The sequence below is a fragment of the Dipodomys spectabilis genome, unplaced genomic scaffold (genome assembly GCF_019054845.1).
Source record: "Dipodomys spectabilis isolate Male_0828 unplaced genomic scaffold, ASM1905484v1 ptg000034l, whole genome shotgun sequence".
NCBI lineage: Eukaryota > Metazoa > Chordata > Mammalia > Rodentia > Heteromyidae > Dipodomys > Dipodomys spectabilis.
Window position 1 is genome coordinate 8,862,449 of NW_024870711.1, and position 21,312 is coordinate 8,883,760.

Genomic DNA, 21,312 nt, shown 5'->3' on the forward strand with positions numbered 1-21,312 from the left:
ACTTTTGTCTGCTCTCCTGCCCAAGTGCATCAGTGGTGGTAGCTTACGACTCAGGAGTTCTACACACCTCCTAGCCATCTTCTTTTTATTTTTATTTTATTTATTTTATTTTTTTACCTTTTTTTAATTGTGAAAATACTGTACAGAGGGGTTACAATGACATGGGCAAGATAATAAGTATATTTCTTATCAAGCATTTTTTCCTCTTCTTTTGTTTCCCCTTCCCATCCCTTTCCATCTCTCCCCCCATCCGATTCTCCCTCCCCCCACCAAAGTTGTAAAGTTCGTTTTTCGACATAACGACTTGTACATCTCATATTTGCAATGGGTCCACCCCACTCCTAGCCATCTTTGCACCAAGATTTTTACTCATTGCTCATTGGCACTGCATCCATCTGTTCTTGGTTCACCGAGAGCCCAGAAGCCACTGTCCCAGGATGGTCAAATACAGGTCCCACTCAGGGATTCTGCATGCATACACAGAGGCTGCAAGAGTGCACACCACCAGCTGAGAAGGAAGGTCATTACAACACAGCGATCTTAGAGTACATTGCCTATTAAAATAGCTCACCCTAGGGAGGGGGCTCTTGGCCTCCCCCTTTCTGTCTGACTACTATGTTGTACCCACCACAGTGCGGGCACCTTACCAGCAATCACTCCTACTCCTCTTACAGGTCAGAATGAAGCCCAAGAGATATACAGGCATTTGGCCAATGGCTCCTGCTGAGTTACATAACATTGGTGGGCTCTGGTGGCCAGGGAGATGTGGGAGGAGTTCCACAGTTGAGTGCAGGCCACAGTTCTGTCCTCAAGAAGCTTTGGCTCTATCAGGACACAGACTATACTAAAGAAATGCAAGGTCAGTGAGATAGGAGGTCCCATGTGAGGGCTACAGAAAAAAGGAGGCATAAAAGAAGTCATACGGACCTCTGAGGTGAGCTGAGTACTCTGGACCCAGCACCCTCCTCCCCCCCCCCAACCACTCTCCACTGTGAACTTGGCAGTGCTCTGTGCACACAGAGAAAGCAAGGGCTGAGCCTAGGGGCACAGCCATGGAAGGACTCTCCTGCACATGTCTAGTGTCCTTTCAGACGGACGCCCTTCGCAGCAGGTTCCTGTGAATCTTCTCAGACTCCTGCTGGACTTGGGAGAGCTCTTCCAGCCAGGATGCCTTGTTGAGCATCTCTTTTGACCTTTGACCCGGGGTTGCCTGTCTTTCCTGCACTTCTGGGGGTAGAATGCTACGCTGGGCGAATTGGTAAACCAAGTTGGTGTAACAATGGCCCTCATTTTCCCACAGGATCCCTTCAATTTTCCGCATAAGCTCCTGCCGCTGGGCCTCCTGCTCTGCTCCCTCTGCTTTGTTGTTGAAGCCACAATGGCGTCGCTCACAGATCACATCCAACTTGGCAAGGAACTGGTTATTGGTCTTCTGCACATATTCTTCCAGGGACCCCCCAGCCAGATCTTCTATCCGAGTGAAAACCAGGATGGTGTAAGCCAGGATCCCCAGTCCAAAGATCTCTTGCAGACGCCTGACGACCTCCTGGTCCTCTCTGGTGAACCGGCCCATCTGGCTCACCAAGAGCACTGCGTGAGGGCCTGGCGAGGTGAAGGCGATGGCTTCACAGACCCCAGCTGCCACTTCTGGCCACACCCGACGGGACAAAATGTCTGGGGTGTCAATCACCTCGAGTTCCTTCTCAGACCACACTCGGCTCTCTCGTTGGCAGGTCACGGTCACTGGTCTAGCACTGAGTCTAGATTCAAACACTTTCCTGCCCAGGATGCTATTTCCGGTTGCACTTTTCCCACTTCCGGTTTTCCCCACCAGAAGGAGCCTCAGTCTCCTTGGGATGAGTTCTTTCTTCTTCAGACCTAGAGCTAAAGGACAGAAGGAGAGAGAACTGGGGTTAGAGCGGTTGACACCATTGACCAGAAGCCCATTCTCCTCGGTATCCTCCACTAGCCGAGGGACAGGTTGTCTCAGGTTGGGGCAGGGATGACAGAGACCAACGACGTCTGACCAGGAGACTCCCCGTGCTCCCGTTCCCAGCTCCAATGCTCCCGTGTCCTAGCCCCATGCTCCGACTCTCAGCACAGGACCTTGCAGGAGGGGCCGAACATTCCCACAGTGGGGTATTAGAGCCATCAGTTGTGAGATGACACGTGAAGGTGCCAATCACACGTCGACACACATCATGCCAGGGTTTTTCAGTATGTCTGAAGATGGTGGGCAGGAAGGGAAGTCTTCTCTCCCAACCTTGCAGGTGCTATGACACACAGCACCTACAGCAGTGACAGGATGGTTTCCAAGCACAATCCCCCCCACCCCAAGATGTTAATGGGTCTTAGATTATAGAATGCCAACTTTCCCACAGGTATTTGGGCTCTGACTTCTCCTCAACACCCCGAGCCCCCGTGAATTTCGCTCCTGCCTACTTGAATCCAAGCCTGGCTGACCCACAGACCAGTTCTGACAGAGCAACACTAGTTCCCTCCAGCCCTTCAGCTTCTATGAGGGGGGCTGAAAAGAATTTGAGTAAATGGGTAGACTCGCAAGAAGTGTAAGTGGCCAGATATTCCTTCCTGCCGGCCTAGCCACGCCAAGATGGGGGAAAAGAATAACTTCCATTTGGACCTTTACCATTGGACCTTCCTTGAAGCCAAATATGGGTGAGAAACCTGGAGTGGAACTTTTAAAGGAAAATGTAATCATGATCTTTCTGTGTGGTAGAGTAACATGATTTGAGGGCTCAGGCCCTTAATTTCATCAAGTACATGATCAGGTATGTTGAGACACATAATCAGTTACAAAGAGTTTCTTGTGTGCAGGAGATTGCGTGGGTTTCCAGCATTCCTAAATTCCATCACCAAGGATTAATAGCGAAGCTGAGCTTTTGCAAAGGCCGAGCCCCGTTCTGAGCAGTGGCCCCCAAATCCACTCTGCTGGTTCATATAGTGTTCTCACACTCAGGGCCATGACCCTCCCTCCCACATCCCAGCCGTCCAGACACTCCCACCCCACAGGGACTGCTGGTCTCCAAGCTCAGGGTCTCCTCATACCATAGCCACCATATCCTTCTCATGGAGGAGAGAGGAGAGGATGACGACAGTTTTCTTTGGGGGCTGGTATTGCTTGCCTCTTTTTGCCAGATATACCCAGGGAGGGGATTTTTCTTTAATTTTGGCTAGAGTAAGAAAAAGATCTTAGCCCCAAGGCATTTTCTCCTTTTGGCTGAGGTGTTGAATCTCTGAAATGGGGCCTTTGCTGCTTCTCCAAGCCCTCTGCGGGCGGAGCGAGGTCTCACACCAGGTTTCCACCTGCTCCTCTCTCCACTTGGCCTCTGCTATTAAAGTCATTACCTCCTGATGGTTTTTGTATGGTGTCCTGGGGTGGCAGCCCTGAGGAATTCTCCTGGAGGATCTGTTCATAATCTTCTTCCTCCACCTAGAGAAAACAATATCACTTTTACTGGTTTTTCCAATGGCATTGTTTTGACTTGATCTTACCAGGAAAGGGTTTTTCTTTTGTTTGTTTGCTTTTGTTTTGTTTTCACTAATTTATAGGTGAGAAAGCTCAGTGAGGAACCTTGGTCTCCATCCACAACATTAAGAGATTTCAACTCATGCAGAAAGGGGCCACTGGCTTAGAACCTGGGAAAGGAGTGGAATTTGGGTGGGCAGAGTCTGTACCTAGAGAAGGAGTGGGGGGGACTGAAACAGAAGCAGAGGAACCCTGAGTCCATGGTTCCCACAAAGTAGGAAGTTCTGTGTTGCAGGAAGTTGGGGCCAGAAAGAGTGTTGATCTCTGAAGAAAGCTCAGCAGTGAGGCTTTGGGAAGTCTGAGGGCTGCTGGGTCTCTTGAGAGGAAGATGCCAGCCCTGAGGGCTTTAGCAGAGCCTGCTGGGAGCTGAGCACTTCAGCTAGGCACACTAGGCCTCAATGTCTCTTCAGTGAGTATTGGGCCTGAAATGGGAAAGACTATGAAAGTCTCTTCCTCTACAAAGTCATAGAATATTTAGAATATTTCAGAGCATTTTTTTTAGTCCACTCTGCATCATCCCAACCAGGACTGCTTCTCCCTTCAGTGGTAGCAATTCAGTGTGTCCTTGCCTTATAGACTAACCGAGTTCTTTTTGTCAGTGCTCTATCTGCCTGATTTTCTCTGTGGGACTGGGGATGACAGACCCGGTGAAGGCTCTAGGGCATAGGCAATCTCGCTACAGGAGGCCTCTAGAGACACGGTCTCTTCACCACCACATGTGGTGGGCTGTTCTACTCTGCTCACTTGGCATACTGTGTTGTCCCCCTCAAATCCCAGGAGCTGGCCAGCGAGAGGTCACAGGACGTGGGTTTGTGATGGTGCCTTGATTCTGTAATGTCAGCTCCAACAGCCTAGGCTGAGCATGGAGGTAGCCCAGGCAGTTTGGTGACTTCCGAGAAGAGAGAGAGGAGGCAGTCTTGGCACGGTGTTCCGGCAGTCAGGAGGACTCCATACCCAGGGAGCACTGCCTCCCAGATCTGTTAACTGGTCGCCACAAACGACAGACCTGCTCCGTCTCTTCACCCCTGACTGGCTGGAGAGACTGAGGCAGAGCTTTTCTACGCAGCCTCCTTCTTCCTTTAGAGGGAAGGAAAACGATGGTGGGTAGACAAGGCTGAGGACAGCGAGGCACCTAGGGCCTGTGGGAGCAGTATGTAGAGATGTGGCACTGTGCCCTGGCACAGCTGGAGAATGCGTGCATGCCCACAAGGCTCCACCCTGAGCAGCACCTCACCCCGTCACACTTTGTGTGTTTGACTCCAGCTTAGAAGATGGAGCAGACATGATCGTTCTTGTGCTGCTCAGGAAGAAAACAGAACATCTGGTGAGGGCTGTGGCTCACTAGTAGAGCATTTGCCTAGTGTGCCCAAGACCCTGGGCTGGATCTCTAGCACTGCAAGAAAGCAAGACCACATCAACAGAACCTTCTCTGGAAGCGAAAATCACAGAAAGGTCTTCTCAAATGTCAAGCATTGAATTTGCCACCGGGGTTCTCCCGATTTCTCTGTGAGGCTCTTTCCATCATACCAAAAACACTAGACACACACAACACAACACATAGTCAACATGCACCACACACACATACACACCTGTGAACACACAGAACCACACACTCACACGGGCATACCCTAACCAGCACCCATATGCAACCCACACATACACCCCACACACAAATACACACTCAAGCACACTCAAACATGGTATGACACACATACACACACATGAAAATACTTCCACACACAAATGCAATACACACATGCACACACTCAGACTTACCACTGGGATTGCAGACAGGCAGGAGGAATGACCATAATTTTGGTGTCCTGTTGCCACACGATCCTCCGAATTCCCTGTCTCTTCCTGTGGGGCTGACACAACATAGTCTCCCCCCGGGAGACAACGGAAGAGCCAGACCAAAGTTTCCAAGAAATACGAGCTCATGGAGGACAAGGACGAGCTTTGCTTGCGGCTTCCTGGCAAACGTGATCCCTGCTCTAGAACTGCCTTCACCCGACAGCTCTGCCAGTGAGACAACAAACCGGAAACAGGAACAAGGAAGTCAAGCGCTTGCGCTTCAAGCCCTCAGAAGCAGGAGAAAAAAGCAAAACAAACAACCAAAAACCCAGATACTAATGTTGAATGCAAAATACTTAGAGGCTTAAGAAGATTTCTCATAAAAATTGCACTAGGGATACAAACTTTCTTTTTTCAGTCTTTCCCTGTCTCTGGCTCTCTCTTGTCTCATTAATTCTCCCTGTCTCTGTCTTTATCTTTCTCTCTCTCTTGATAGAGATACAGATGAAAATATAGATATAATTATCCCTTGGTATCTCTGGGGGGTGGATTTCTGTGGACACTCAAGCCCCGTACATAAAATGATGTGTTTGCTTGCAACCTATATATCTTCCTCTATTCTTTAAATTATCTCCAGATTACTTACAATAGCTAACACGGTGTATCTGCTTCCCCAAAAGTGGCTCTGATGTGTGGCTTGGAGAATAATGATGAAGAAAAATGTCTCAGTACAGACTCAACCACAGAAAGTCTCACTACATTTTAGATCTGCAGTTGAGAGAATTCCTGGATGTGGAACCCATGGATGCAGATTTGTATGGCTGTAGACAGAGATGTAATACAGAGACAGAAGTAGAGAGAGAGTGTAGAGAGAGATGTGCTATTGCTTCCGTTTCTCTGAGACTTTGGCCAATACCCATGGAACCACAGTAACACCTCTAGCTATTGAGCTGGGCCCAGTTGAAACCCAGCCATACCTGGGTGGGGGAGAGTGATAAATATGGTAAACATGTAAGTGAGCATCTGGATTCAAACACATTGTTGTAGGAAAAGACAATACCACCAGTCCCCTTTGTGATTGATTTTGTGTGAGGTTGAATTTTACTAGATGCTTTTTCAAAACTGGAAAACAACGAAATGTCTTTATCCTTACATTTATTAAGGTAGTGAACTGCGTCAATAGATTCCTTCATGGTAATTCACTTTCCCATTACCAGAATAATCTTTCTTGGTTTTGTGTGTGTGTGTGGGGGTGTGTGTGTGTGTGTGTGTGTGTCCTGGGTGCTATCCCTGAGTTTCTTTTGCTCAAAGCTAGTGCTCTACCATCTGAGCCACAAATCCACTTTCAACTTTTTGATAGTTAACTCATGAATTTTCCTGTGTGTGCTGGCTTTGACTGAGTTCCTTAGACCTCAGCCTCCTGAGGAGCTAGGATGACAGGCAGGAGTCACCATTGCCTGGTACTGCATTTCCTTTTTAATATATCACTGAATTTTATTTCTGATATATGCTGATTATTCCACCGGTAATTGTATGGACCCTCCATACTCGTGAAGTATAGTTATAAACACCCTAGGTGAATACTTATAAATATCCTAATACTGTCTGCCAATAGCATTAAGATGCTTCATGGGTAGGTAACAGGTATCTTGAAACAGAACCTTTTTCCTTTCTCCTTCTGAGCTCTACTGATTTCACATATCTGTATGCGATGATTGTGCAATGCATTGTTGTTATTATTATGGACAATCTACTGGACCAATTATTAAAAAGAAAAAGACTTTTCTCTGTTCTTATTCCAACATTTTTCCCCCTCAATATAGATCTAAGTGTCTGGCCCACATCAATTTTCTTCTCCCTGAAACATTTCTTTCAAATTTTTTTTCTCAAGGAAAGTTTGCTGGGAGACATGTTCCCCCCTGTTTCTGTTTTTCTGTGAAAGTCTTTATCTTTCCTTATGATTAGCGGATAATGTTGCTTCAGCTAAGATTGAGTAGGGTTTGTGCCTCATTGTTTCAACAATTCCAATCTCTCACTCCTCTTTTCTTGTTGGCATGATTTTGAATGAGTTACATTCTTATTCTGTAGGTAAAGGATTTTGTTTGTGTTGGCCATGGGGCTTGAACTCTGGGCCTGGGCGCTGTCCCTGAGATCTTCAGCTCAAGGCTAGTGGTCTACCACTTAAGCCACAGAGTCACTTCTGGTTTTCTGGTGATTTTTTTTGGGGGGAGGGTCTGGTCGTGGAGCCTGAACTCTGGGCCTGGGTGTTGTCCCTCAGCTCTTCAGCTCAAAGCTAGCGCTCTACCACTTGAGCCACAGCACCACTTCCAGCTTTTTGCTTTTTGCTTATGTGGTGCTGAGGAATCAAACCCAAGGCCTCAGGCATGCAAGGCAAGTGCACTACCACTTAGCCACCTTCCCAGCCCTCTGGTGATGTTTTGGAAATACGAGTTTCATGGACTTTCCTGCCTGAGCTGGCTTCAAATCATGATCCTCTGACCTCAGCTTCTTGATTAGCTAGGATTATAGGCATGAGCTACAGGCGCCTGGCAGAATTTTTTTTTTAAGATTTTCTCTTTCTCTTCAGTTTGCTGCAATGGAACATTCTGTGTCTCCTGTAGTGTTCTACTTAGTATCTTCATGTTTTCTGTGTCTGTGATTTGGTACCTGTCATTAATTTTATGAAGTTCTCAATGACTGTTATTCCAAATGCTGTTTGTATTCTGTTCTCTCCTTCTCCTCCTTCTCAGCAATAATCTGCAAGAAACACAAAGTCTATTAATAAAATCCAAATGAACTGGTGTGTACTCCCCGCAATAGGGTATAACCGTTGATAGCTACATATTGCAATATGGAAACTGCTCGAGGCTCACAGTATGTGAAAAGAAACAAGGCAACAGTGTATGTCTTTCAGTGTGTGAGCCATTGCATTACAGCACAAACAAGTTAACTGATCTACACTATAGAAATCTGGCTAACGCCACCAGACTGGCCAGCAACAAGGGACTTCTGGTGAGGCTAACAATGTCCTATTTCTGTGTCTGAATTCTGGTTGCTTAATGGCATTCAATTTGTGACAACTCATTGAACTATAAAATTATACATGACCTTTTTTGCCATGTGTTTAGTCTTCAATAAAAGCCTTAGAATATGAAAAAAGAGGAAAGTACTACTGATAGACACAGGCACACAGCCATAAAAACTGTCGAAGTATACTTGAATGAAAAGCTCTGTGTCACACAACAATCAGTAAAATCTTCCTAAATGCATTTTTGTTTTTTTGATCATAGGACTTGAACTGAAGGTCTGTGCACTGTTTCAGCATTTTTTCCCCCTCTCAACACTGGTGCTCAACCAGTTTGAGCCCCAAAGCTCCACTTTGGATTTTGAGTTGCTTAATTCTTTTTTTTTTGGTCCAGTTGTGGGGCCTGAACTCTGGGCCTGAGCACTGTCCCTCAGCTCTTTAGCTCAAGGCTAGTGCCCTACCACTTGAGCCACAGCGACACTTCCAGCTTTTTTCTTTTTGCTTGTGTGGTGCTGCAGAATCGAACCCAGGGCCTCATGCATGCAAGGCAAGCACTCTACCACTGAGCCAACTTCCCAGCCCTGAGTTGCTTAATTCTTAAAAAAAAAAGTTTATTATTACTATAGAGGTGATGTTCAGAGGGGTTATGATTACATAAGTCAGGTAAAGAGTGATTTTTTTTGGACAGTGCTACCCCAGGTGGTTAACTCTTAAGAGCCTTGGGAATGTATGTTCTTTAAATTGGAGAGGGAAGTTAGCTGTGAAGCACCTGGAATTACAGCATGGTGCTATGTGGCACAGATACCAGGGTCACACCCAGACTCTTCCATCACCACAGTCTCCATGATGCAAGCCCGGAGCGTTCCTCCTCCTGACCCGCAGCTACCCACTAATCCAATAGAGACCTCTGGAGCACAGTGGGCAGACTGACATGGAAATGGGCTGGTACCAGAGCCATTCAGGATTGGAGCAATACCTGTAGGCCAGCGAGGGAGGCCAGAGATGCCGGGCAAGGCCTAGGGGCTCAGCCTCATGGAGCTCAGGAGGGAAAGGGAAAGTGAGGGTCTGGAGAGATCCCAACAGGGAAGGCCTTCCGACTGCTGAGCTGACCAGCCATAGGAGGTGAGCGGCCTTGGGCATCGGCCCTGACCTTGAAAGGAGACTCTAGGCACCTGATGTAGGCAGCTGAGGCAACCCCAGGACTGGTTCAAAGTGAGAGGAGACTCTGCTGGGATCACTGCCCTGTCCCAGGGTCTTCAGAGCCACCAGAAGCAAACACAGCAGTGGCCATTCCATTGGCAAAGAGGAACAGATCTGCCTCAGGCAATACTGCAGGCCAGCTGCTCTCCAGGAGCTTCCTCTTGCCGGCTGGCCCCTCCCCCAGGGCCTGGCTTCCGGGGGCTGAGAGCTGGGCAGCCCAACCATGTCAGACCAAGCTTCCCTTCAGACTGGAGCAGGGGCAGCCGACCACCAGCTTCACTGGGGAGGGCTCCAGAGCACGGCAGTCCTGCAGGAGAAGGTGAGGCTGGCCAGGAAGAGGCCATGCAGTTCACAGGGTGAGGGAGAAGGGCTGGGTGGGCCACGGTGGCCCACTGTGTGGGCTCCAGGTACATTCTGAAGGAGTGGGAAGGCATCAGAAAGCCTCTGATGTCCGTCTCAGGAGGACGTTTACCCAATTCCCAGAGCACAGGACAGACCCGTGCTTCCCAGGCACCTGCTACCTGTGCCTGCGTGATGTTTGCCCAAAAGCTGATCAGGCTCCTTCAAAAGGACTCTGTTTCCCCCCAAGGTAGATCTTCAGAAGGAGGAGGCGGGTGTCAAGCCACCAAGTGTCAATGAGTTCTAACTCTCTTTCATTCTGAGAACAGTTCTCAGTAAACTGATGAGTTTGCAAATGAAGCCGAGCTAGAGGAGATGGTGGAGATGGCACTACAGTCCTGTGCCTGACTCCATATGGAGATCCCCCAGCACAGCCCAGGGAGGAGGCTGGGACCCTCCTGGGAGAGAGACAGAGGGAGGGGGACTCAGGGGCAGGACTGACTTCTGAAGGCACTGTGGGAGCCGTTATTCCAGCTCAGTCTGAGCGGTTATGTGGCTCTTTGTGCCTCCATTGCTTTCAGTTCATATTTTCCTTGGTATCAGTGGTTGGGGATAAAAAACATTTTGATCCTGAGTAGCAACCACATTGTGGTTTCTGTGAGAGATCTTCATAGAAGTTTCTCCAGGGAGATTCAGGGCAGATCTGCAGGTTTCTGTGTCCCGGCTCACAGCAGAGGGGACAGAATCTCACAGGGCACCAGGGATTCTCAGAGTGGCCATCTGTGCGCGGGCTAGCTCTGCCCTCTTGCTAAAGCAATTCCCCGTGCACTTGCTTCTCAGCCGTGCTCTTTGCTGAGGCCCTCTGGGTCTCCCAAGAGGCGCTCGGGGAAGCTTGGGAGTGACTGCTTCTGTTGGTCTGTCTTGACTTGGTTTGTTGGGATGGAGGAGGGAGAAAGGCCAGGGAGACAGAGGCAGCCATGCCCTGGCCTCCCTGCTGCAGGCGTGTGCCCAGCGCTCTGCCTGGAGGAAGGAGGCTCCTCCCCTGCCGCCCCTCTCTGCTTCTGATTTTACAATCACAGCTGAGAAGCTGCTTGGCTGGGGTCACCTCGTGCTGGTTGACAGGGAATGTGCTGGAATCCGATGGTCTGAGTCCCTGCTTTGCCCAACAAAGAGGAAGCAGAGGTGGTGGGCAGCTGTTTTGGCTTTTTTCAGTCATCCTGTCCTTGCCCATAAAATTCGGGTAAGAATCGTTCTTCCATCCTGGAGTATTTCTGAGATAAATTATTCCTGTGGAACCTTCACATACAGTCATGTAATCAGTCGTGGTTACAAGTGCATATGCCCACCTCAAGTTTTTAGTAAAGAAGATGTCACAGATTTACAAAAGTTGAGTGTAATGAGTACCTGTCTCTATAACCAAGCTTTGACAATGGCCCACACCTGGCCACTCAGGCTTTAGGTTTCTAACAGCCCAGTTCTCCTCCCACCTCCTGGATTCTTTTGAAGCTAGTGTTACATTTAATATAATCTTATCTGTCAATATTTTAGAACATATATTAAAAATAATTATCTTATTTATCATGGTCACTAGGTCAAAGATTCAGTAACTATTTAAGTTTTATAAAATATGCAGTCAGACTTCCTATTTCATAAACTGTTTACAATGCATTGATAGATAATTCTGAGCGAAGCAGGAAATTAAGTCCCGTAAACTGATCCCTGCTCATTCTATACATTTTTGCCCCTCCCACCCCCAAATTTCAAGTGAGCTCTTTCCCCAAAACCCCTGATTCCATTGGTGGGGAATGGTGCACCTGAAGCCTGTGACTGAGCTGAGAGTTGGTCACTGCTGTCACGACGGCACCATTTCTCATCCTTCCATCTGTGTGCGTGTGTGAGCATTTTATGTATATATATATATATATATATATATACATATATATATATTCAATATACATGCACCTAGCCTAACATCAGGATATCAATACCAGCATTATTACTGATGGCATGATTATGAGTACTTTTAAGAGATCCTAGTTCTTTCTGGTTTTGGCTACAGTCCTGTGGCAGATCTGCAAATAATTTAAAACGCCTTTAAAGACATAGAGATACACAGTTATATTCACGTGTCCTACTTTACTTTTGACTTGGGGAAGTTAACATTCATATACTTCTGTTTTAAAATCATTGCCATGTTTACATCACTCTCAAATCAAATCTACAGGGCAGTCGATTTGGACACATGTGCAGTCTCTCCTGGTCCTGCTAACTTCTTTCCTACCTGCATACCCAGGAACCATTCTCCTCCTTTCTTCTTTATTTATGTATTTCTGCAAAGCATATACCATCTAACTATATTGCCTATTCCTTCCCCACCTCAAACCCAATCAAAGTGTGTCTTGTATTACCTCATTGGTGGATGGTATTCTATGCATTGTTCTGTTTTCCTCTGAAGATGCGCTGCACTAAGATACTGGGATCCTTCCCCATCATTGAGTAGCGAAGGTCCTCATTTCCTCACACAACTGGAAGCACAGCACATCTCATCTGTGCTCTTACCTGAGCTCTTTCCACCTGTGTTCCAGTCATCCCAATTAGGGATAGTTTCTCTCTGGCTTTTACAAGCATTCTTACAGATAGGAGTTTACATATAAAAAAAGACTCCTTTCTCTGTATGTGTGCCCCGCCTTCTCTCTCTCCCCTCTCTCTAATTAACTTACAATACCACCAGAAGCTCTACCACTGGCGCCCTAGGGCCTCACTTTGTGCCTGGGAAATCACCTCTGTTTATTACTGCCCCTGCTCTATCCTCTCAGAATGAATTAAATCCCATTGATGTCTTTCTCTTCAATCCAATTTGGGCTCAGCTTGATTCCACCCTCCTCCCTTCCTCCTGCATTGTCAGCATCCTTCACACTGTCCCTTTCAGTCACCCTTCCCGGGCGCTCCCAGGGGAGTTGATTCATTTGTTTGCTTACTTGTTTGTTTGTTTGTTTTGGTCCTACTAGCAAGGTGGAGGATCTTTTCATGTGTTTGAGGGCCAGGAGGGATGTGTTCTATTTTTTTTTGGGGGGGGGGTCCAGTCGTGGGCCCTGAACTCTGGGCCTGGACGCTGTCCCTCAGCTCTTCAGCTCAAGGCTAGCGCTCTACCACTTGAGCCACAGCGCCACTTCCGGCTTTTTTCTTTTTGTTTATGTGGTGCTGAGAAATCAAACCCAGGGCCTCATGCATGCAAGGCAAGCGCTCTACCACTGAGCCACCTTCCCAGCCAAGGGATGTGTTCTATTTTATCTGAGTCATTTTCATTCTTTTAGTCCACAGAGTGCCCGGGTTCCTGAGGCTGAATTCCTGTGGCCAGCATGGCCGAGTCCAGGGATAACTCTCTTCGGATGGTTCTGGTCGGGAAAACTGGAAGTGGGAAAAGCGCCACAGCCAACACCATTCTTGGGAAAGAAACCTTTGATTCTAGAATAGCTGCCCAGGCCGTCACTCAGACCTGCCAGCGGGCATCCAGAACATGGAAGGAGAGGGACCTCGTGGTGGTGGACACCCCGGGGCTCTTTGACACCAAGAAAACCCTGCACACCACCTGCATGGAAATCAGCAAGTGTGTCCTCTCTTCCTGCCCAGGGCCTCACGCCATCATCCTAGTTATGAAGCTGGGCCGATACACAGAGGAAGAGCAGAAAACTGTTGCTTTGATCAAGGCTGTGTTTGGGACAGCAGCCATGAAGCACATGATTGTTTTGTTCACTGACAAAGAAAGTCTGGAGGGCTTGAGCCTCAATGACTTCTTAAAGGAGGCAGATGTGGATCTGAAAAGTGTCATCAGGGAGTGTGGGAACCACGTCTTGGCCATCAGTAACAGAGCAGACCAGGCTGAGAAGGAGGAGCAGGTGCAGGAGCTGGTGCGGCTGATAGACAGCATGCTGCAGAAGAATGGAGGGGCTCACTTTTCTGATAACATCTACGCCGATGCGGAGGAGAGGCTGAAGAAGCAGGCAGAGATTTTAAAGAATAATTACGCTGATGAATTAAAGAAGGAGCTTCTAATACTGGAAGAGGAGTATGCTCAGATGTTCAGTGAACAGAAACAGCAAGAGGAGGAAACAGTGAAATCTATCACAGCGAAGTATGAGGACAAAATTCAACACGTCAGGGATCAGGCAGGCACAGAAATCCTGAGCCACATTGCTCAAAGACACAAGAACATCATTGCACACGTATTCAAGTAATTTGGGAAGCCATGGGTCTCATTGTGTTTTTCTTCATCTGTGGTGATTGTGAAGCATTTCTCCACAATCCCCCTCCCTTCCTCACCCTCCACGACTCTGACCCAGATTCTGGAATGACCAAATGGCTACCAATGAACAGGAATTTCCATGTATGTACCTGATGTCAAAATTCCCTGTCAGGCCTCTGTGACTGGCCAGGCTGCAGGCGGTGGGGACACTGTGTGTGAATTGTATGTCTGTGTGTCAGCAGCACCCTGTGGTTGTCAGGCTCTTACCGCCAGCTTCCCTGTGCTGAGCCCCAGAAAGTCTAACATCCCCCAAGCCTCATCCTTTCCATTTCGAGTTGTTTCTCTAGGTGCTGTCGCCCTAAGTCCCCTGGGAAACAATCACCCAAACTTCTGCTCTTCGGATCCAGGCTTCATCCTCCGCTCCCAGAAGCTCCCCCATGGTGCTTCCGTGGTCCTGTGAGTACACAGGAGCTCTGCCAGTGTGGAGGCAGGCGGGTGATGCACAGAAGAGAATACAAGAGCCTTCCAGTCCCGTGGATCCATCTCTATAGGACACACTTGGGTTGAGGCCCTCTTGAGCCATAGAAACTGGTGGCTCTCAACTCCACGGCACTGAAGTGGAATCCAAACACTTTTCCTGCCAGGCCTTTGCCTTGTCCACAGACAGAAGGACTGCGGCAGGGATCTGACAGAGATTTTTAATTTTTCTAAAATGCTCCAAGTAATGGTTGGTGTAGAAGACAAAGAAGCAGTGACCCTAAAATACAGGCTCCGATTTCTCTTAGGGCTACTAATTCCCAAAGCTATGCCGTGGGCATAGTTGTACCTGTTGTGTGAATAGAGTGAAAATGTCACAATGAGTGTCCCCATGAATGGGGACCATGAGTGACAGCAAAAACTTGACTAGCAGCTTGTTAAAATAAAGTAACTGTGTGTTAAATATGGATGCAGTCTCTGTTGTCGTGTGTGTGTGTGTGTGTGTGTGTTTGTGTGTGTGTGTGTGTGTGTGTGTGTGTGTGTGTGTGTGTGTGTGTGCGTGCTGGTCCTGGGGCTTGAACTCAGTGCCTGGGTGCTGGCCCTGAGCTGCTTCTGCTCAAGGCTAGTGCTCTACCGCTGGAGTCACAGCTCCAAGTCTGGTCTTTTGGTGGTTTATTGGTGCTGAGAGTCTCATGGACTTTCCTGCCTAGGCTGACATCAAACCATGATCCTCAGGTTTCAGCCTCCTGAATAGCGAGGAATACAGGTGTGAGCCACCAGCACCTGGCCTCTGTTGTCATTTTTAAGGCATTAGCTTTGTTTATGTTAGAACCATATTTATAGAAAGTTTCCAAGGCATTTTTTTTTGCCAGTCTTGAGTTTGAATTCAGCCTGAGCTTCTTTAGCTCAAGGCTAGCACTCTATCACCACTTGAGCCACAGTACCACTTCTGCCTTTTTCTGTTTATGTGATACTGAGGAATCGAACCCAGGGCATCATGAATGCTAGGCAAGTACTCTACCATAGGCCACTTTCCCAGCCCAAGAAAGGCATTTCTAGTAATAAGGGTAATAGTGCCATGGCTTTCTGTAATATCTACAGTTCTGTGATTTGATTCATTATGAGAATTATAAGCTTATTTGCATTGCTTTCAAATTAAACATAAATTTCTTCTACATGGCTGCAGATTTCAGTGAGGAGTCTATATAAATTAGAGGTTGTCATAAAAGTCATTTGTGGGAACAAGTATTGAGTAAGCACAGTGAGCTAGGTTATGGGACATGAGAAGCAAGAATGGGCATGGGCACTGGCTTTTTGACCAAGATCACTGACCTTTTGACCTACAGGGGTTTTCAGTCACATTGCTGCTAGGGTTTAACGGTCCTTTTCCTGCTATAACTTAGTGGTGTGAAGGCAGAGTCACTAATTGTAGCCCTTTTCAGAATCCTGACTGGAAGAAATGAAAACTACAAGAGCAGGGGGATGAGGAATCCTTCCATATCTTTCTATTCACACGAATCATTCCAGACATCCACGAATTGGAAATAATTGTGTAAATAAATTGCAGGTTTTCATTGCTTCAAAGTGGGAAGTAAGCCGTAAAACATAGTAGTGATAGCACTTTAGGATTTTAAAACCCAGTTGTGATGCTTGAAGTACAGGGGAAAGGCAGAAGGACACAATGCAACAATACGGTCCCCTTGCCTGCTCCTAAGGAAGTCAGAAATGCTGTTTGCTGCTGGCTTCTTAACACAGTCTCCTGAGGGTTTTCAGACACAGAGCAAAGTCTATTGCTCCACCAAGAGCCATCTCCAGTCTCTGAGGAGTGGTCTGCCAAAGACCCTGAGCCGGTTCTGGGCCTATCCCAATGACTCATCCCCATCAGCATCAAGTGTAAGGAGAGGGAATACTGCCCTGTTCTGTATGGTGACCACGAGCTTGTGTGAGGAGAAAGACCCAAGATGGAGGACAGCAGACAGGAAGTGGATGTGGATGTGGTAGAGACCCAAGATGGAGGACGGCAGACAGGAAGTGGCTGTGGTATAGATACAAGTTCTGTGTGTGTGTGTGTGTGTGTGTGTGTGTGTGTGTGTGTGTGTGTGTGTGTGTTCTGCATGAGGTAAGCTAACAACAAACGATCTTCTCATAATTTGAACTCATTTGGGAAATGGGGTAGCACTGCCAGTAGACCACACACACTGCTGAGACATGGTGAAGTGTACATGAACAAAACCCATGTAATATCGGATAAAGCAGAGCACACTTCTGTGATGATGGATGCCGTGTGCAAAGAAAAGATGTGAAGTTAGCAAAGAGAGGAAGGAAGGAGTGAGGAGAGTAGGAGGCCTCGCAGGGGTGCTTTGAGTAGCAACCTGACTGATGCTTTCCTGTCTCTCTTCCTCTCGGGGCACGCCAGGATAATGGATGCTTTCCTGTTTTTCTTCCTCTTCAGGCTTTCCTAGGAGGACTTGGAGCCCTCCAGGATATGGAGACGTAAGCAAGAAGCCAAGGGCCCTGAAAGGACCCTACAGAAGTGTGTTTTGTAGTAAAGCTGGCAAAGGATGTGGCATGAGAGTAGGAAAGGACTGAAGGCCTGTGTCTCAGGCAGCGTCTGCCTCCTTTGCTATTTTATACCCCAAATGTGGACATCACCAACTTAATAACTACCAGCGTCCCCAATGATCAAAACCCCAGCATTGAGAGCTGTTTCTAATAATACTCCCCTGACAGAGAACTAACTCTAGCCTTCCAGAATCTTCCTTGTCTTGACCTCGGACTTGTCTCCATCAGGACTGTTACTCCTCAGAAGCAGCCTGGTAGAGCTCCCTTTGTGTCCAGCCAGCTCTCTGGGAATTCATCGGTGTCATGGCTTGTTGCACGGCCTTGAGTAATCACAGGTGTGTCTTATCTAGGCTTCTAGCTGCTCTTTCCTCCTTAGCCCAACTCCCGTCAAGATCTTTACAAACCCAATTGTATTTCCTTTCGTGAACAATAATTTTTAGTGGTGACCCTAGGGTTGGCAATAGACATTTTGTAAACTAATTATAGGATACTGCTTCACGGGTGGTATAGATACATGAAAATACGGTATTGCTCATTCCTCTTCCTGGCCCTTTGTTATAGTTCTATCATTTATTTCACACATCGCCACACACTTACCATGCAATTCACTGATACTAGCATGACTTTGTACAAATTCTTATTAGGTAAAGTAGCACTAGAGAATAATTTGATTTTTATATCTTTCTATTCCAATATTTTTTTCTTTTTTAATGTAAATATGGCAGTCTTATCAGTTTTCTTTTCCTGCTGAACTTCTCTTAATATTTTTTACACAACCAAATTGTTGGAGACATGTTCCCCCTACTTTTGTTTGTTAGAGAGAACCTTTATTTCTCCTTTACTCTTTTTGTTTTGTTAGGACAAGTTAGCAAAATAAAATTATGGCTTGATTGACAACATTGTTTCACACAAATATCAAAGAGACCAAAAAAAGAATAACCAACAACTGCAATGACAATGGAATAAAAAATCATTTTTATCTTTGGTTTTTTTAACTATCTCCTACAAGTCAACTATATACTTTACACTACAGCTAAGTACATACACAAAAACATTACTGGAATAACGTTATTATTAATTAATTAATTAATTAATTTGCTGCCAATCCTGAGTCTGGAACTGAAGGCTTGAGTGCTGTCTCTGAACTTCTTTTTGTTCAAGGCTAGCTAGAAATCTACCACTTGAGCCATAGCTATATTTCTAGCTCTTTTGGTAGTTTATTGGAGTTAAGAATTTCATGGACTTTTCCTGCCCAGGCTGGCTTTGTACCCTAATCGTCAGATCTCAGTCTCCTGAGTAGCAAGGGTTACAGGTATCAGCCATTGGTATCCAGCATTTTTACTTGTATTTATTTCTTAAATAAGATTTGCTTTCTCCTTTGAGACGATAACAAACATGGTGATACCAGAAATAGTCAGAAGTAGGCAGAGTGCTCTGAAGACTGGTTTAGTCATCTGGGAGCATTAAAAATGTCTGACCTCTCACAATATAAAATGTAAATTAAAAAAATACAAATTTTCCTTTTTAAGGTACTTTTAAGAAAAACACCAGGGCCTTGGAAGTTTTGGTATTTTCCTCCCCTGTTGCAAATTCTGGTTGTGGTTTTGGTGGGGTGGTGGAGGGCTTGGAGGTGTCACCGTGGTGGGAGCAGGTAGGTCTCTCCACACCAAGGTGACCAGGTTTAGATTCTGAGAGAGGAAGTGGAGGGTGAAGAGGTCTCGCAGGAGGCCTTTTATTAGTTGGCTTTTCTTTTCTGCTGTCTAGTTATCCCACCTGTCTCCTGCTTCTTGAAATCAACATCTGCATCCTCAGCATCCTCATTTGCCTATTTGCCTGTAGCTGCCTCAGCCTCCTCGTCTTTATCTCCTCCTCCTCCTCCTCCACTTCTTCCTCCTCCTCCTCCTTCCTCTTTTCCTTCTCTTTTCCCTTCCTTATTATCAGTCTCCCCATTGTCCTCATCGGCATTCCCATCGGCACAGGCATCTTTTCCATTCTCTTCCTCCTCCACAGCTTCCCTTTTCTCCTTCAAATCCTTGGTGATGGACTCAAAGCTGGTGTTCACAGCTGGGTCTGACACAGTGGGCCACCCTGGTGATAGCAGAGTCCAGGACTGGGAAGAAAGCTGCCAGAGTCTGTGTTGGATGGCAAGGTGGCTGAGGCAAGCTAGACCGAAGGACAATGCAAAGATGGCTCTTCAGAGGAACTGGGAGGCTGTGGGGGGAGGTGGTTGCCTTTTACTTGTGACAGGTAACTTCAATGGAGGTAAAATTCAGTGCTGCAGTTTCCGTTCAGCAAAGTGCTATTTCAGTCCCTTGTCTTCTTACAGGTTTCGTTTCTGATGAGCAACCTGCTGTCATTTTCATCCTCATCCTCCATTGGGAAATACTTTCTCTTGCTTCTCTCAAGGTTTGCTCTGTGTCTGTGATTTGGCAGTTCGAATAGGAGATGGTTCTTGTAGATTTCCTGGAAATGATCCTGTCTGGTGTCCTCTGAGCAGTGACCTTTGGTGCCCATCACTAATTTTGGAGTTTTCTCTACCACGACCTCTGCAAATGCTGTTCTTGTGTTTGTTCTTCCTTGTATTCATTCCAATGATGAGTAAGCTTTGATTTGTTCAACCTGTGATTCAGTTCTTGGATATTCTCCAAGGAGGATTTTGTTTTTTAATCTTTGTACTTTGGTTTGAGAGGTTTCTGTTGATGTACCCCAAATTCTTTTTTTTTTTTTGCCAGTCCCGGAGCTTGAACTCAGGGCCTTGGCACTGTCCCTGAGCTTCTTTTGCTCAAGGCTAGCACTCTACAGCACTTGAGCCACAGCGCTACTTTTGGCTTGTTTTGTTTATGTGGTACTGTGGAATCGAACCAAGTGTTTCATGCATGCTAGGCAAGCACTCTACCACCATGCCACATCCCCAGCATCAATTCACTGACTCTTTCACTGATTCTACACCCTCACCCCATTTTTGGTTAGTGGTAGGGCTTGAACTCAGGGCCTGGGTGCTCCTGTGAGTGCTTTTGCTTGAGGCTAGCCCTCTATCACTTTGAACCAAACCACCATTTCCAGTTTTCGGGTGGTTCATTGGAAATAGAGTAGTCTCATGGCTTTTCCTGCCCAGGCTAGCTTTGAACCTGGATCCTACTCAGCCTCCTGAGTAGCTAGGATTAAAGGTGTGAACCACCAACCCTGACAAAGTATTCCATTTACTTTATTCACTGTTCCCATAGGATGGTATAAATCTTATTTTATTCCTAATTTCCTGAATCCAGTCCCTGGAAACAATCTTGAGTTCAAATTCAAATCTTAGGAAACAATGTAGCTGGATACAACCAAGGATAAGAAGGTCACTCATGATTTATTATCAAGAAACACAACAGGAAAATTGGAGCCCTCTGGAGACCAGAGTTATCCCATTCAGGGGTCAAGAAAGATAGAGACTAACATGCTAACTTCCATAATCTGACTGTTCCAAATTAAATTACTGATAAATCCATTGAAAACCTATTGCTGTTACAGTGCTCTCAGTCCCTAACATTTCCTTTGGTTCTTTCCCAGGGTTTCCGTCTCTTTCCTGACACTGCCTACCTTTTCTTGGGTATTGTGTGCTTTTTCCACACAGAGCTTAACATATTGAAGAAGGTATAAATACATGCTGCATTTCACAATTCTACAAGCCATGTCACTCTGGGCCAGGTTCTCATGGTTGCTTTGTCTCTTCACAGTCTGCTTGCCTTCAATCAAGTCCTTCAATATTACACTGACTCACACACACACACACACACACACACACACACACACAATGCAATAGGAAAGGAAACAAGTGGTATTGCTAGAAGATTTTATATTAATCTGACCCCAACTTGCACTGTGTTAAAGCCTTCTGTCAGAGCACTTGACGGAGATTTTAGTCACCCCGCTGCTGACTTTGGGCTCCTCGAAGCATTCCCTCTTAAATAGAGTATATGCCTTCTAGTCCCTTCAACTGCAACCTACCATTTGATGTTGTGGTGGAAACGGGTAAGGGAGGGGTAGCATTGTATGACTGTTAAAATTAAATCAATCTGCCTCTACCAATGGGTCTGCGGCCCTGAACTGTGAATTTCTGTTTTGTTTTCTATTTTTCTCTTT

At 46.6% G+C, this 21,312-nt stretch overlaps 2 protein-coding genes across 3 annotated transcripts; one reads left to right on the top strand and one right to left on the bottom strand.

Moving 5' to 3' along the window:
- Positions 1–265: 265 nt before the first annotated feature.
- Positions 266–5,569, bottom strand: Gimap6 (GTPase, IMAP family member 6). Its single transcript, XM_042677184.1, has 3 exons — positions 5,324–5,569; positions 3,367–3,451; positions 266–1,884 (listed from the first exon to the last, which is right to left on the bottom strand). The coding sequence occupies exons 1-3, from the start codon at positions 5,486–5,488 to the stop codon at positions 1,088–1,090; spliced, it is 1,047 nt and encodes a 348-aa protein (XP_042533118.1). The 5' UTR covers positions 5,489–5,569; the 3' UTR covers positions 266–1,087.
- Positions 5,570–9,782: 4,213 nt separating this feature from the next.
- On the top strand, positions 9,783–15,092 carry LOC122105871 (GTPase IMAP family member 7-like). 2 transcript variants are annotated; one of them, XM_042677129.1, is made up of 2 exons: positions 9,783–9,885; positions 13,220–15,092. In XM_042677129.1, exon 2 carries the CDS (start codon positions 13,265–13,267, stop codon positions 14,138–14,140), a length of 876 nt encoding a protein of 291 aa, XP_042533063.1. In that variant the 5' UTR covers positions 9,783–9,885; positions 13,220–13,264; the 3' UTR covers positions 14,141–15,092. The 2 variants fall into 2 exon arrangements, with proteins under 2 accessions (XP_042533063.1, XP_042533064.1); XM_042677130.1 differs by having other exon boundaries at positions 9,797–9,922.
- Positions 15,093–21,312: the final 6,220 nt, after the last annotated feature.